Genomic DNA, 14476 nt, shown 5'->3' with positions numbered 1-14476 from the left:
GTCTTTAGCAACTGCTGAATTGTGTATGTTTATTGAGCAAGGTGCTTCTGTGATTAACAGATGGGACCCAGAATCAAGACTTCTGGATTTTGTTTGTATTAGCCACCAGCTCCTTATGGGACTCCAGGCAAGTGGCTGTCTTTGCCAGACGTGGCTTCCCTGCCTGTCAGTGAGGATGAAGGCAGCAGGCCCCACAGGAAGGTTGTTGCTCAACTGAACGTCTCGTAAGCACTGAAGCTTAGTTGGTGCAGATTTAAGCTGATCAACACTGCTGTCAGCCCGTGTGAAAGTAGGCTGCTGGTGACTGGGTGGCAGTATAGGTACGTCTCTCTACAGTAGCAGTGCGAACATCAAGTCCAGGCAGTGGATGTGCTACACAAGCGGACAGTTTCCTGCCGTCAGCCATCGCTGTCTTCTGACGTTTCAGAAGATGGGTCTTACGCTGTCCTTACCTGGAGTAGGGCACCAGCAGCTCCTTGCCTGTTCCTTCTGAGCCTAAGGGGACCAGCAGATGTCTTTGAACGTGAGGTTTGAATGTCTCTGGGCTTGCTGAGCCGCACCTGTTCTCCACTTGTAGTTGTGCAGCTTTTCAAATGATCCCGCTCTTGCTCTGGCTTCCAGGATTGCCAGCATCCCATCAGTGAACTGTGGGTAGACAAAAGCAGGGGAGGACAGATTCTGTAATGAAACCAGTGCAAACTGAAAGTTTTGGGATTGTTGCTCTGTGCAAAGTACAGAGGGAACGAAAGAAGAGCGGAGAATAGAGAGAAGGACTTTTGCGTTGCTTCTCCTTGGAGAAAAATGTGCTAGTGTTAGCGATGGTGGGAAAAGCACTTAACGGAGAAGTGTGAAGGACTCTCCTTGCTGGAGGAGTGTGCTGCGGGCTCGGTGCGAGATGTACTCTAAGAAAGACTTTGACAAAAACGCACTGTATCGCGGTCACCAGCTGACCTAAGAACATTCTTTGCAAGGTCTGGGGCATATTTATGCCCATGGGGAAAGTCAAATTGCAGGGTTTAAAATGGGTATTTACATCTGTCAGTGGCTGAAACATGGAAAACAGCTGAATCTATCTGTTAAGGTCATTGTTATCAGAGCCCTTTTTCTGTTCTAGAAACAGCTTCTTCTTTCTTTTCCCTTGCTTGTATAACTCAGATGTACATAAAAATAAACAGAATTTTTAATAACATCTCAGCTTCACTCACTGATGAAGGATTTAAACTTTGTCATTCCCAGCCAAGATTTTGTATTCAGCATATGAGCTGTCAGTCTGGGCACTGGTAAAAAGATAAATTCCAGAAGAGGAATTATAAGGAGAGAAGTACAAGTAGCCTTAATGTGCAGCTATAGCATTAGATAATCTGCAAGAAAACTAGACTTCAGAGACGCTGATGGCCTACGTGCTCAATGCTATAACCCAGATTTTACAAGCCACAGGTTCTAACAGAGCTCTGTGTGCAAAGATTTCAAATTAAATGCATGTGTGTTGCACTTGTTCCGGCGAGAAAAGCTTAAATTGAAGCTTTCTTCTTGGCCGCGGCACTAACAGTTTGTTCAATTTATTTCACTAAAGAGGTGCATTTGTATGCAGCCTTGCAAGAGTTGCGAGGACTGGAAGCGTTTACGGTTGGGCTGGGAGATCAGCCCCGGTTCAGAGGCTCTGACAGATCTGTCCCAGATCGGTGGGGTTTTTCATGTCTGTCTCTCTCTAGCAGTCTGCTGCCTGGTGCCTTGCTGAGGATGATGGAGGAGGGCTGCCTCTGAAGTATCCCGCTGTGCGGTTCGCTGCGTACGCTGAACGGTGCTCAGCAATGAATAAATGTGGCGGAGGCTGCTGCGGTGCGTTTAGGGAAAGAAAGGGATCCAGCTGGATCAGGTGATGCCCTGTAATTCACACTCGCTGTTGCGTCCTTTGCTAAGCCTGTGTGCACAGATTGCTCTGTTACCCCCCTCTGGTTAATAGGAGCTAACTTCTAAAGGCGAAGGCGTAGCCATTTTCAGGTCTGGCCTCTTGGAGAGAGATTACAAAGCTGTGTCACCAGACTCGGTAGAAATAATTAAGTTAGATGCTGGAGCCGCTCCTGCGTGCTCCTGTTAATGGGGTGTGAGAAGCAGTGTGGTCTCCGTGCTGCAGCAGGGAGAAACGGTGCCAGGACGTACCCGTTCCCTCCGACCAGCTTGGCCACTCACGTCCTGCTGGTGCAGACTCTCACCGAGTGGTGCTGACTCCTTTGCTTGGGTTAGGTAGGTGCTGGTGCTGTATGCACCCCTTCAACAGACCTTGGTACCTGAGAGCAGCTCCCCTGGGCTGGGCAAAGCCGTGCAAGCAAAGGGCAGTGAGGAGAGGCCCCCATCGTGCTGCAGCTTGGTGGCTGAGCAGGAAGGAGGACTCCAGGCTCTCTGGTTTCCAGGCTGGGTGTTTCCATTCCCCTGGACTGGCTCTCCTCCCAGCTAACTTGCTGAGTACTGCAGCACCAGAGGCGTTTTGGCGTTCAGATCTCCCATTTTTCCATTCAAAACAATTGTGGCGAACACTCAGTTAACATTAACATCAAGAGAACATCTTTGCCCTTCTTCAAATGAACTAAAAAAGCCATTCGGTCCCCATTGGGGAAACAGCCTCCACTGCTCCCTACCTAAATTTCCCTTCTCCCTCCTGACCTGGAAGGCTTGTATACCAGTGAATGGGGAATCATGTCATATTTGGCTAATTCCTCTCCTTGCACCGTTTTTAGCAAGCAGGGGCAACTGCCCTTCAGGGTCTCTGATGGAGCAGGCTGAGACTGAAGCTGTTCTGAGGTTTAAACAGCTCCTGACTTGTTTGCCCTCCTCCAAACGCTTAGATGAAACCGCTCTGCGGCAGATGCAAAAGTCATTGGAAGATCGTACTGGGGAGAGGTGCCGGGGACTGGTACCAAGTGGGTTTTTGTGAAAGTCTTTTCCGATTAACTAAAAAACTGGGGTGATAAGATGATAATTACTACATTTTCAGATGCTACTTGTAGGGGGTGTGAGCACACTGAACTCTAGTTCTATGCTCTAAAATGGCTTTCAAGCACTAGAAAAATAGTCTGGAAAGGAGCGATGCTGTTCAGCGAGGACCAGCTCTGGGCTCAGGTGGGAATAACCAGGTGCAGAGCTGCTCTGGGGACTGGCGGTACAAGGGCTGCCCTCCGAGGGAGGATCTGGAGGCTGCAGCGGATTCGGTGCCAAAATGAGTCAATGGCATCATGCAGTGTTGCAGGAAAGATGATTGTTAGACTGGACCCTAAAAGCAGGAATATGTGCTGTGGGGGGTGTGACGGGGTGTCTCTGCTCTGCTCAGCAGTGGTAATGCGCTTAGGGTGCTTGGTTTGGGGTACTGGGACCAGCTGAAAGGGCCTGGGGAGACCGTGAGCGTCTGGATTGTTTCCTAGACCCTCCGGTCAAGGAAGGGCTGAAGGATCTGGGGCACATGGCTTCATAAGAGGAGAGGAGCGTGGGAAGAAGAGCCTTCAGGCTATGTGAAAAGCTTCAGGAAAGAAGGGAACAAGCCCTCTCTGTAGTCCTCACGGAAGGTCAAGAAACAATAAGCTAAAATTGCAGTTAAGAGTTGTGAATTACTCAGACGTTCCCAGCAGGAAGGATGGCTGAGCACCCGTGTGGGTTGCCTTTGCTGGCTGCCGTGCCGGGGAGCGTAGCTGTCCCTCTCCCTCCTGGAGAGCAGGTCTCTTTAGTTCTGACTTGCCCTGCTTGAAACGGTTTCAAGAAGCTGGTCCGATGGGAAGAGCTCGAATCTTGCTTTCTCGACAAATTTGAATTTTGAGCTGCAAAATACTTGGTGTATTTAGAAGAAAAATCCTCGTTTTGGGCAACGGTCCGTTCAGCTTCACGACGGTCGTCATTGCCTCTGGTCACACATCGCGGTGGGAATGGCAGTGACTGGGACCAGCCGCTGCCCCAGTCCTGTCCTGCTTGGCAGGAGCATCACATCCTTTCCGTGCCTGCATGGCTCGTGCATAAATAAGTTTTGACCTTTACAGGAGGGCTTGTCAGGCAAAACTTGTCGTCGTCTTTTTTTTTTTTTTTTCCCCACTTGACAAAACCTTTGATTTTAAAAAAACAAAAGTGTTTTGATGTAGGGGAAGTGGAACTGAGGACGTGATTCATCAGCGACCACATCTGCTTCTCCGGGCTCGCCTGCCTCCCCCATCGCTTGCTTGCCGTGGGGATGTCGAGCGCTGTGCTGAGCGCAGCTCCCTCGGCGCTAACGGGGAAATAACGGTTGTCCCCAGCGCAAGACTTCCTAAATTGCAGCAAGAGAGGGGAGTTAGCTTTGTTTTGACTCATCCGTGTTCATGCCCTGCCATGCAGAGTTAACCCGTCGGGGCTGTTTGCTTGCTTGCGAGGGAGCAAAGCGCTGGTGCGTATCCTCTGGTGGAGGAAGGCTTGCAGGAAGGGGAAGGAAAACTTTGGCGGCGTGGGCTCTTCAGAACGGGGCGGAAAGTTCATGGGTTTGTTTTTCCTGGTTATTTGTTTGCCTGTGTCAGTTCTCTGTAAAGGTGAAGCCGCCCCTCCCTTCCTCCTTGGAAGCCGCTCGGCACGGGAGCCGCTGAGGCTGCGTCCTTGCTGCCGTCGGCCTGGTGCCGCTCGGGAAGCAGCGCCGCACGGCTGCCGGTGTCGAGCTGGTCCTCGCGCTCCCATTGCCTGTTGTTCTGGCAAGATGCGGTTTTGAACATACGTGTATCTGTGCTGTCATATTGCTGGGGTCCCATCTACGCCGCTCCGTCCCCGTTTCCTGCTCACGCCGGCCGCTGAGGGTGAGGACGTGTGTGTGAAAGCACTCTGCAAGACTTTTTTTTTCTTTTTTTTTTACTTTTTTTGGTGTGCCTGCAGTCCGGAAATGCTAGCATAGGTTGGTATTTTGGTTTGTCCAGCTTCTTGAAAGGTTTAATTTAAAAAAATAATAATAATTTTAAGCTGTCAGTCTAAGTGCACTAGATAATTCCAGGCTGTGGGTCGCTTCTTGCCAAATCACTGGTTCCAGGCTCAGATTAGATCTCTTCTAAGTAATAGCCATTAATTATTTTTGTTTTTCTGGTGCTAGTGTGGGTAGTGTATTGTATTACAGAAATCTGAGGGCAGGCCCTGGCTCCAAACCTTCAATTATATCCCTTAAAAACAAAAGGGATGAGGGAGAAGATGCGGCAAGACCTGCAAAACCAGGATGGGTGGCCTACGAGAAGGAGGGGCTCTGCTTGGGCACCGGCGGGACGTCTAAGGCCTCACGACTCGCCCGTGGGGTACGTGGGCGCTGCGGTTCTGTACAGCGCCGCGATGCAGCAGGGTCGGCACGCGTGAGCCACATGCCTGCCCCGAGATTGCGGTTCCCGGATGCTGCTGGCTCCTCTCCCCTCTTCCCCAGGGCTTTAACCGCTACTTTTCCCCCGAGGAAGCAGTGCCAAAAAGGCAACCTGCTGCTCTTTGGGGGAGTTTCCCCTACCTATTAATGGATGGATTTGTAAATCCCCCCTAGAGCTCTAAAACGCAGAGGCCCATCCGTGCGTAATTTGTCGTTGTTCGACTGCTCTCCGAAGCCGCTTCGAGCGCCAGCGTTGGAGTCGCTTGGCTCGGTCTGTCCCTTTCTGCAGGGTTCAGGTGAGCTCTGCAATGCTTCGCTCCGAGCAAGCTCTTTGCCTGTCCCACCAGAGACGACGTGGAGGCTGCGCCGAGCCCGCAGATCGCGTCGTCCTCCTCTGGCGGTAGCAGGGACGCCTGGGCGGCCCGAGCGGGCGGTTTTCGTCTGCTTGCAGACGGCAGGTGGAAATCGGTGCAGGCAGACGGTCGAGGTTGGGGCGCTGCGTCGGTGGAGCTCGGTGCGATGCCCGTGTGCTGTGACGGTTGCACCAGGAACCGTGGCAGGCCCTTAAAAACCAGATGGCTGCCTAAAGAGATCAAACCAAAGCTCCCCGCCAAGCAGACAAATGCAGACCTCCATGGCCTCTCGTTCTGATGCAGTGTGAATGCTATTTTGAGTAAACTCGACGAATTCTGTGCTTTTTCAGCCTGCTTGAAGATGTTCTTTTTTTTTCCCTTCCTGAGGAAAGCATACGTGTTTTTTGGGGTGGGAGGCGCAGAGTAACCTGGTTCAAACATCTGAGATCAGGTATGTTATGCCCAGTTCATGAATCACAGCTGAGTGATGTGCTGGAATGAGAGCCTGCAGTCCACTTCTCCCAGCGCTTTGGCTTTCCTGTCCCTGAAGAACACGTGGGGAGAAGTTAGCGATGATTGGGGTTGCCAGCTGTGTCTGTATTAAGTGCTGGCTAGCAATGTGCAGTGAGTGCTCAAGTATCAGGGAAACCCATATTTTTCGGCATGTAAAAAGAGTAATTGTATTAAAATCCTCTACCCTAAATAAGAATGATGAGCATAAAGGTTCTTTATCTACTTAATGCATAAGCTTAGGGATTTCCCTGAGCTTTGCAGAATTAAATGTTTGTAGCTGAAGGCTCTTTTTCCATTTGACATTAAGAAAACAGAGTTCCTTGAAGCTCTAAGTAATGAAGTTTTTGCCTGCCCCAGAATCACCTTTATTCACTTAAAATAAAAAATGCATGCCTTTTAATTTGTTTTTGGATTGATTTCAGGCATATGTCTTCCATTAGCTTGATGGCATGAGATAACAGCAGCATTGAAATCATTGTGCAGTTATTATCAAAAGGTCTGTACTGTTTTTTTTTTTTTTTTTTACATCAAGGAGGGAAAGAAATCCCTTCAGCATCCAGTTTTGGAAAGCATAATCTCAGGCTCTCTTAGAAACATTCCCCTAGTGATATGGGCTGGTATTTGAGACTGTTAAATGCATGAACCACATCTGAGCTGGCTGCGTTTTTGAAGCTCTCATTTAGAAGCCTCACATCTCCAAATGACATTGAGCACTGGTCGCTTTAATAGCTTCTAAACGCTATTAATATAGTACTAACGCCTGAGCAGAAAATTCTCCCAACAAAACCACTGTTCACAGTATTTGGTCTCGTGTGGCTCTTTGGATGTGGAGTAACGCCCAAACCTCTGACAGCCTGGCCGTGGGGAGCTGATGAGTGCGGACGAGCAGCCAGCCTCAGCCTGGAGGGGTTTATGGAGAGGGAGGAGGAAAAAAACAGAGAGAGAGACCTACAGCAAGCACAAGGGTTCTCCAAACCACCCGATGTGCTGGTTATGGTAGCCCCTTGCTTGCCATCAGGCAACTTCATCCCCCCCCTTCTCTGCCTGGGTGCCCCGTGGCCCCTGCTACTCCGGCCCCTCCACGGAGGGGCCACCAGCAGGGTCCGTGTGGAGGCGAGGTTGCTCCTGGCCCCTCCTGTCCTGCAGGATTTGGCCTTGCTGGGGAGGGGCTGGAAAGGCTTCCTGAAACACATTAATTTGCTCTTACTTACGCCATCGCGTGAGAACGCTGACAAGGGGATGTGGCACATGAAAAGATGGACGTGAGAAATCAATACTGTAATAAGACAAATGAGCTGGGGTGAAGGTCTTGTGCGTGAGAGGTGAACAGTCCAACAAATGCAGTTTTTGTTCATTACCTTGGGAGGTGAGGAAAACAGAATTATGGACGATCTGCTGCCTTTAGCACACTGTCTTAAGAGGACATTGCTTTCCTGTTCCAATTTCTTAATGTTTGCTGGAGAGTCCACACGTGTCATTCTAGGCTGCAGAAGGAGATGGGATTATAACTTGCAGCTAGAACAGGCTATTTTCTTTCCTACAGATAGTGTAGGACACTAATGAATTGCTTTTCTTCTATAGCCACCCTCATACTTCCCTACAGGTGGAATGTCAGCAAATCCAGTTGAACCCTCTAATCTCATTTAAGATGAAAAAAGCCACCAAGCAAACCCCTGGATTTGTTCTTGTACTGAATCTGGAGACAACAGCAAGTTAGCCTCCTTCCACTGATAAACATAGCTGAACTTGCAATGCTCAAGATACTTTAATAGGTCAATGGAAATTGTGACCATGTCTAAGTTTTGCAGCACAGAAGACTCGGGCATTGTTCGCTCCCACCGTCTGCCAGTCAAAAAACAACTCATGAGGCTGCAGGGTCTTTAGTTCACAATGTCCTGCCTTTTTTTGGCTTATGCTCTGTCTTCATGATCACACGTGTAGTGGTTCTGTTCTAACTGTAAGAAGCTGCTACAGATCTCAGTGGTATCTTCATTCCTTTGGGGGAAGAGTAAGCATTTGGGTTACTGTTGTCCTGTGACAGCTTGATGGCGTTGACTCCCTGAGTTTGGTTGGTGTTTCAGTGCTGATTGCTTCAGCAGAAGCATCCGTTTTACCAGGAATAAATGTGCTTGCAGCAGCAGCTCTTAGCTAATAAGCATGTTGGGTGTTTAGTCTATGGCCAATTAAAGTGATCTACCTCTTGACAGCGCTGCCCGTGTGCGATATTTCAGCCCCTCTGATGCCTTCTCCCTTGCTGCCCTGCACCTGCATCCTCAACGGTCTTTAAACGGCTTTGCTATAATTAGCTAGCACATCTAACTTCATGCAGTTTTTCTGTATGGCACTAATAAGCCGACAGCGTGAACAGCCTCCCCTGTTTCGTAGTGCTACTCTGAAAATGTCAAAATATATAGTTATGGAAATCTGTGGTAGGGGAGCAAGGAAGATGCTTGTTTTCTTCCAGCATGAGTTGTTCTTTCTTGCATTAATTTTCAGATGGCCCACCTGAAAGCAAATGAGCATTTTAAATATTATCTTCTACTAGGAGTCAGGTTGTCATATTGTGCGTAGGCCGTGCTGAAAGGTTCTCAGTCTGCTCGCTGTCTGCAGAGGCTTTATGGTTTGCTTTTGCCACCAGGATCGCCTAGGGTGAAGCGTTGTTTGTTTGCAAGATTGTGGAGTACGACGTGCCTCTTAGGAGACTGGTGGCTCTTGTTTAAGTCCCTTAATGAGTATTTTTTACCCTAACAATCATGTAGGTTGCTTCATGAAGCAGGAGCAATGAATACTGGGAATGAATATGGTTTTAACGGCAGTTCTGCTTGGGTGAAAGACTATTTCAGGAAGTATCTGTGAACCTTCAGGGAGCTACATTTGCGGAGCAGTGGTGGGTTGCTTTGTGTAGCCTGAACAGTTTTTGGTAGGGTGGGGACGGGGTTGGAAATGCTAAGGTTTCTTGCTTTCCTAGTACTGAAATTTCCAATACCTGTGCCTGTGACCTGAAGAGGCGGTGGACAAAAGAGAAATTGTGGGTGAGATGTGTTATGAGGGAACATTATATATAAATGGGTTTGTTTGGGGGGCACCTGCTTTGGAAAAGCTTTGTAAGTGTGCTTGCTCTCTTGGGTCTCTGGCATGAAATATCAGAGGGAGAAATCCTCAAGGATCTCAGTCCACCTGTGGTGCTCAGGAGCTGTTTGAAAGGGATGATGGTAAAGGATATAAATACTCTTAAGTAATGAACCCCAACTTGCAACGGGGCTTTGCTCTTTGAAAAGGTGGAGCCGTTCTCTTCAAGCATGGGGACAGTGTAAACCCTGTCTCTTTGCTTGCTGTTGCTCAGTAGTTGCTTGACTTCCAATCCTGGTAACAAATGCGCGCTCTCTCTCTCTCTCTCTCTCTCTCTCTTTTTTTTTTTTTTCGTATGTTGGGTATGGATTTGTTTTGTTTTGGAGTAAGTGACAGGCATGACTTCATCACATTACCATGATAACCTGTGCTTCTGATAGGATATCCAAGTAACCTGAAGAAGAGAAATGCTCATTGCAGAAGGAAGTACTGGGTTTTCTGTATGAGTTAACGTGGTGTCTGATTCTACCCTGCTAGCTTTCTTTTAATTTTGGGAGGTGACGGGGAGAGCTGCATCACTTTAGGCCAGGAGAGACAGCTTTTACTCTGCCTGCAGAGCCTAGGACACTAGAAAATTATTTTCTAGCCAGACTATTAACTGATCCTGCAGCAAGCAAGCTTCTCTTTGATCCTTCTGACTGGAATAATCTTTGTTTAGAGGGGCCTTGGAAAGTTCTCCCTAAAGTTTGCTCATGCTAATGCAAGGCAGGTTTCCTCTCTGCGCTGACAGCTCTGCAGGAAGGAGCCGGGGCTGCTGTCAGGCCCCGGAGTGCTGTTCCGGTTGCTGCTGAAAAGATCCTGGGGATTTGCATCTGGTTTACAATTTTGTGCAATTTACATCTTTCCAGGAATAAAATTAGCTGATGACTTTCCTCTGTTTGTCCCATGAGGATAGAAGTTCTTGTCTCTCATTAGTGGCTTTAATAATGTACATATGGCTGTTTATGCTGCAGATACCTGAAAGCTGCGCTTGTTTTCTGCATGACAGACTTAAATTGTTCATGCCTAAATCCACAGATTCCACATTCCCTCACATCCTGAGCTGTCTACCTCCTTTTTCTCATTTTCTTTCATAAACGGTCCGCACTGCTGGCAGTCGCTGTGTTGTAAGCCTGTACCTTCCTTCCAGGTCGTCTTTCTGGTGCTCGCTGTTGAGCTGATGGTGCCTCGGGGCTGAGGCAGCAGTTCAGCTTCCTTTTTTGGTCTTCTCTTTCCTGTTAAGACAATAAGAGAAGCTGTAGATTTTGTCCACAGCTTCAGGATTTGGCAATGCAATAATTGTGCCCAAAGAGCGTGATAGCTGCAGTTTGCCTCCCTGCTCTGTCCCTTGCCGAGAGGTAGGCCATGGGAGAGGGAGGATTTTGAAGAAGAAACTGATAAATCACAAATGACCTTGCAAGATGAATCACAAGTTATTACATCTTTCTCAAACACATAGCTGTCTGTTGCTAAATCCGTGTCAATCTGTAGTATGCAATAGGAAAGTCCCTTTCAGTTAACACATACATGCTCTTTTGAATCTGTCTTTACATATCAAAGATTGCCAGCTTATTTGCAATTTTACTTGCTTGACCCTCTGCAGACTTTACTAACTCAATTCTAATGTGCTAAAATGTACTTATGTGCTGAGGTGTATAGGTGGGGAGAGCAGTTCTCTTGAAAATCACAGAATTTTGAATTTCTCAGTCCTGCCTCTCATATTACTGTCACCTTTGCAGCATTTTGCTACAGTCTCTTCTATAAAAATAGATTAGGGGAGAAAACTAAACCTTCCTTGAATGCTAAAGAGAAGGCAGGAACTTGCATGGTCTCACAGGCTTGTTTCTTCTTTTGGGCTCCGGCTTTGATCCTTGTCTTTCCAATACTTAGCAAACAAGATCGACTGCGAAGAGTCTGTTTCTGCAGTTGGCTTTTCAGTCCACATCCACATCTTTGCTGATTCGATCAAAACAAACACGGCCTGAGACTATCATCTTGTAATCTGCCCGGAGAGTTTCCAGTGCTCTGGGCAATCAGAAGTTAGTTGCACTTTGATCGTCCTTAATGTACATTTTTTTAATACACTTTTGATAACTGAACGTGGGTAGTTCTAGGAGCTGCACTAAATCTTGCTGAGAAGGGAGGAAGACTAAGGATGACTGTGCAAAGACCTCCAAAGCTGCTTTTCTTGTGTTTTTTTTTCTTTGTGTGACTTTTAATGCTAATATGTCAAAAGTTCTAGAATAACTGGTTACACTAGACTCCAGCCTCTTTCCTTCCTCCTTTATGTATACTGGCTCTTAATCCTGAGCCTTCATTAATGTAGAGACTATCTTTAGTTTTCAGTGTAGACAGTAGCTCTAAGGCATGTGTGGGTATATATAGAATTTGTTTATATATGTAAGTAGAAACATATGCTCGCCCTGCACAGATGCCGTGATTGTTCCTTGATCACGTCTCATATTGACTCGTCTTGACAATCGCGTGCCAAAAGGATGTTAAGCAGGCAAAGCCTAAGGAGAGACGGAGCTCCGTTGTCTGGCAGCAATTCGCCAGAGACAAACTGATACCGAGAGAAGGTCCCTGGAGCGCTGAGAGCAGTAAGAATTAAGGCGTCAGGGAATGGCAAGATACGTAAGTATGTGTTGACTGTTTTGTTTCGAAAACCTTTGTCCCTGTGCTTTTGTTCTCAGCACATTTTGGCCTGAGAGCCGCGTGCTGGTCACTGGAGGGCACAGAACTGCACAGTGAAGAAATCAGTGGCTGGTTTTGGTCAGCTGCACTGATCATCATGGCTGGTAAACAGGGTCTGAGCATGGTTGGAGAGACTCTGGATGAAGCGTTTCTGCCTGTGGAAGCAGAAGGGTGCAGTGGCGGGTTGCATGCGTTTCGTTGTCTCTTGGGGACCCCCTGCCACCTTCTCTTTGACTGCTCCTGAGAGAGAAGTCGGCCTCTGACTGCAGACTGGTTGAAGGCTGATTGCTGTGCATCCCTCTGCTGCCCTCAGGATTTTGTCTAGCCCACATGCTGCTCTTGCCTACACTGTCCCTGGTTGGTGCATCTCTTTTGCCAGAAACTGGCTTTTGCTTTAGCATGATTTGCACGGTTTAAGCCCTTTTCTCCAGCTATTCTTTCTCTTCATTTTTTCATTCATGCACGCTGTATGCTTGAGTGGGTACCGTCAGCATACAGCAGGAAAACACTGATCTGTTAGAAACCCACTACAGCATATCAGCAGGAATTCAAGATCTGTTTCTGGGCTGCCTCTTTGTCAGAAGAGCTCAGCCGTGTCTTTGTTTGCTGGCTAGCTAGAAAGAGATGCTGCAGGTTTGTTTGGAGCGTTTCTCGTCTTATCTGCTCTGTAGGCAGGACAAACGTGCATTGTTTAGTAGTATTTTTACCCTGCGTTTTTAAGTGCTGCAGGGCAGAGTATCTTCATACTGGTGAGAACACGTTAATGCATATCTCTTAGCCAACAGCCTGGGGACTAAAAATCCCTGATTGGGGCCGCAAAAATGTCAAGAGAAAGGAGCTGAATTTCCAAAAGCAAAACCAAAAACCCAAACCCCAGCGAGTTTGTTTGCGCTCAGTGGTTCGGGAAGGGGAGCTGGCGTCTGTTCCACCTGCCCGCCGTGGCGGGGCCCTGGCGGAACCCAGGCTGGCTGCTTTTTGTGAATTGCTGCAGCAGTCGCGTAAATCTGGAAGGAGCGCGGTGCCCCGGCAGTCTGGCGGTGACTGGGGACGCGCTGCATGTGACCTACGAGGTGGTGTTCGTCTCTGATCTGAGTAACAAAGAACCAGTTTGTGCCTGCGTACGCTGGCAGGATAAATACCCTAATTTCAGCAGCGGTCCGTGTCAGCGCAGCTGCACGAATACTGAGCCGTCAGTGGAGACAAAACTTTGTCTGTCTTCTGTTGTCGTGTTGTGAGAGCCTGAGCGATGCCATGACGGTGAAAAGCAGCAACCCTGCCTGGGCACCGCTGTTACTGCAAAAGCAGCCGCTGAAACGAGGGCAGTGATTCCTGCACATGCAGAAGAGCAGATGCCATTGATCACTAAAAACTGGGGAGGTGAGGAAAAAACGGCATGTTTTCTTGGATCAGCCCCCCGCAGAGGCAAAGAAAGGCCTGCCGTACATTAATGGGCCACTTTCGTAAATGTAGGAGTCTCGCACACGCGGGGTGGCTCAGCCTGTCTTCGCCATGCTGATGCAGCTGTCAACCTGTTTGTCTAGAAAATGCTTTTCAAAAGGTATGATTGTTCTAGACTGTTGAGCAAGTTCTTCTGTGTGACTGCATTTGAACAGCGCAGGCACGGGGTAGGGTGCCGAGTAGGGTGGTACGTGTGGAAGAACACAAAACGAAGCAGGAGGGGGATGATATTTAAGACAGCTCTGGGAAAGCAGGAGAGAAGATTGTGCTAGCGGTATAGCCAGGAGACGGGCAGTCTCAATGTTTTCCAAAACATGCTCAGTTCTCTTATCAGCTCGTCCCTCTCTAATGGGGAAGGTGGAGATGTGCAGCGCACTCTGTGCACGTGCTCTCTTTGGAGAGGCATCTCCTAGGGCAGTGTCCTCCAGCCAACGCATCCTCGTCTGCACACGTGTGCCTGCACCCTCAGCCTGCCTGTGCCCTGGGTTGGCCATACTCAAATACCTGCGAGACGGCCTAGAAGAACGCTTCTGAAAGCGTGTCTTTGGTGCCGGGAAAAGCACGCTTCCCCCTCTGCCTCGGGAGAGGCGAGACCTGCGGAGCGCAACAAGGCAGAGCCGAGATCTCTCTCTACCCCTCGTCACGTGGGAAGTCTCCTTCTGCGGAGGGGAGCGGGAGGAAATTGGCAGGTGGCTCTGGGGGAAACCTTTGTTTGCTCATGTTATTAGCAAGGAGAAGGGAAATAATGATTTATTGATGCTTCTGTAATTCTCCTCCACCAGGCTATAAAGGAGGAAATTCAGTTTTCTCTCTAATATCCAGAGGTCTAATTGAGATGTAACTTGCTCCTGAAGTGAAGCTCACCTGCAGAAAATAGTCTTTGGGTGTTGAAGATGCCCCTTCTCTCTGATACAGCTTGGGACACGTGCAACACACCCTATTAACCAGTCTAGCCAGCAGTTGTCAAGGTTTACAGCTCTGCTCTTCTTCTTGTCTCATGGTGTCCAGA

General features: G+C 48.5%; 1 protein-coding gene across 3 annotated transcripts in view; it reads left to right on the top strand.

Moving 5' to 3' along the window:
- Positions 1 to 14476, top strand: part of NCKIPSD (NCK interacting protein with SH3 domain) — a 59803-nt gene that overhangs the window by 8425 nt on the left and 36902 nt on the right. Inside the window, exon 1 of one of the 3 annotated variants that reach the window (XM_067303714.1) lies at positions 11870 to 11949. The exons of the other annotated variants lie outside the window; for them this stretch is intronic. Coding sequence (XP_067159815.1) covers positions 11938 to 11949 — 12 coding nt within the window. The 5' untranslated portion in view covers positions 11870 to 11937. Of the gene's footprint in view, positions 1 to 11869; positions 11950 to 14476 lie in introns of those variants that run through there. 3 annotated transcript variants of the gene reach the window in all.

This window comes from Apteryx mantelli, chromosome 12 (genome assembly GCF_036417845.1).
Source record: "Apteryx mantelli isolate bAptMan1 chromosome 12, bAptMan1.hap1, whole genome shotgun sequence".
In the NCBI taxonomy this organism is placed as follows: Eukaryota; Metazoa; Chordata; class Aves; order Apterygiformes; family Apterygidae; genus Apteryx; species Apteryx mantelli.
This window is presented reverse-complemented; position numbering and strand designations above follow the sequence as displayed.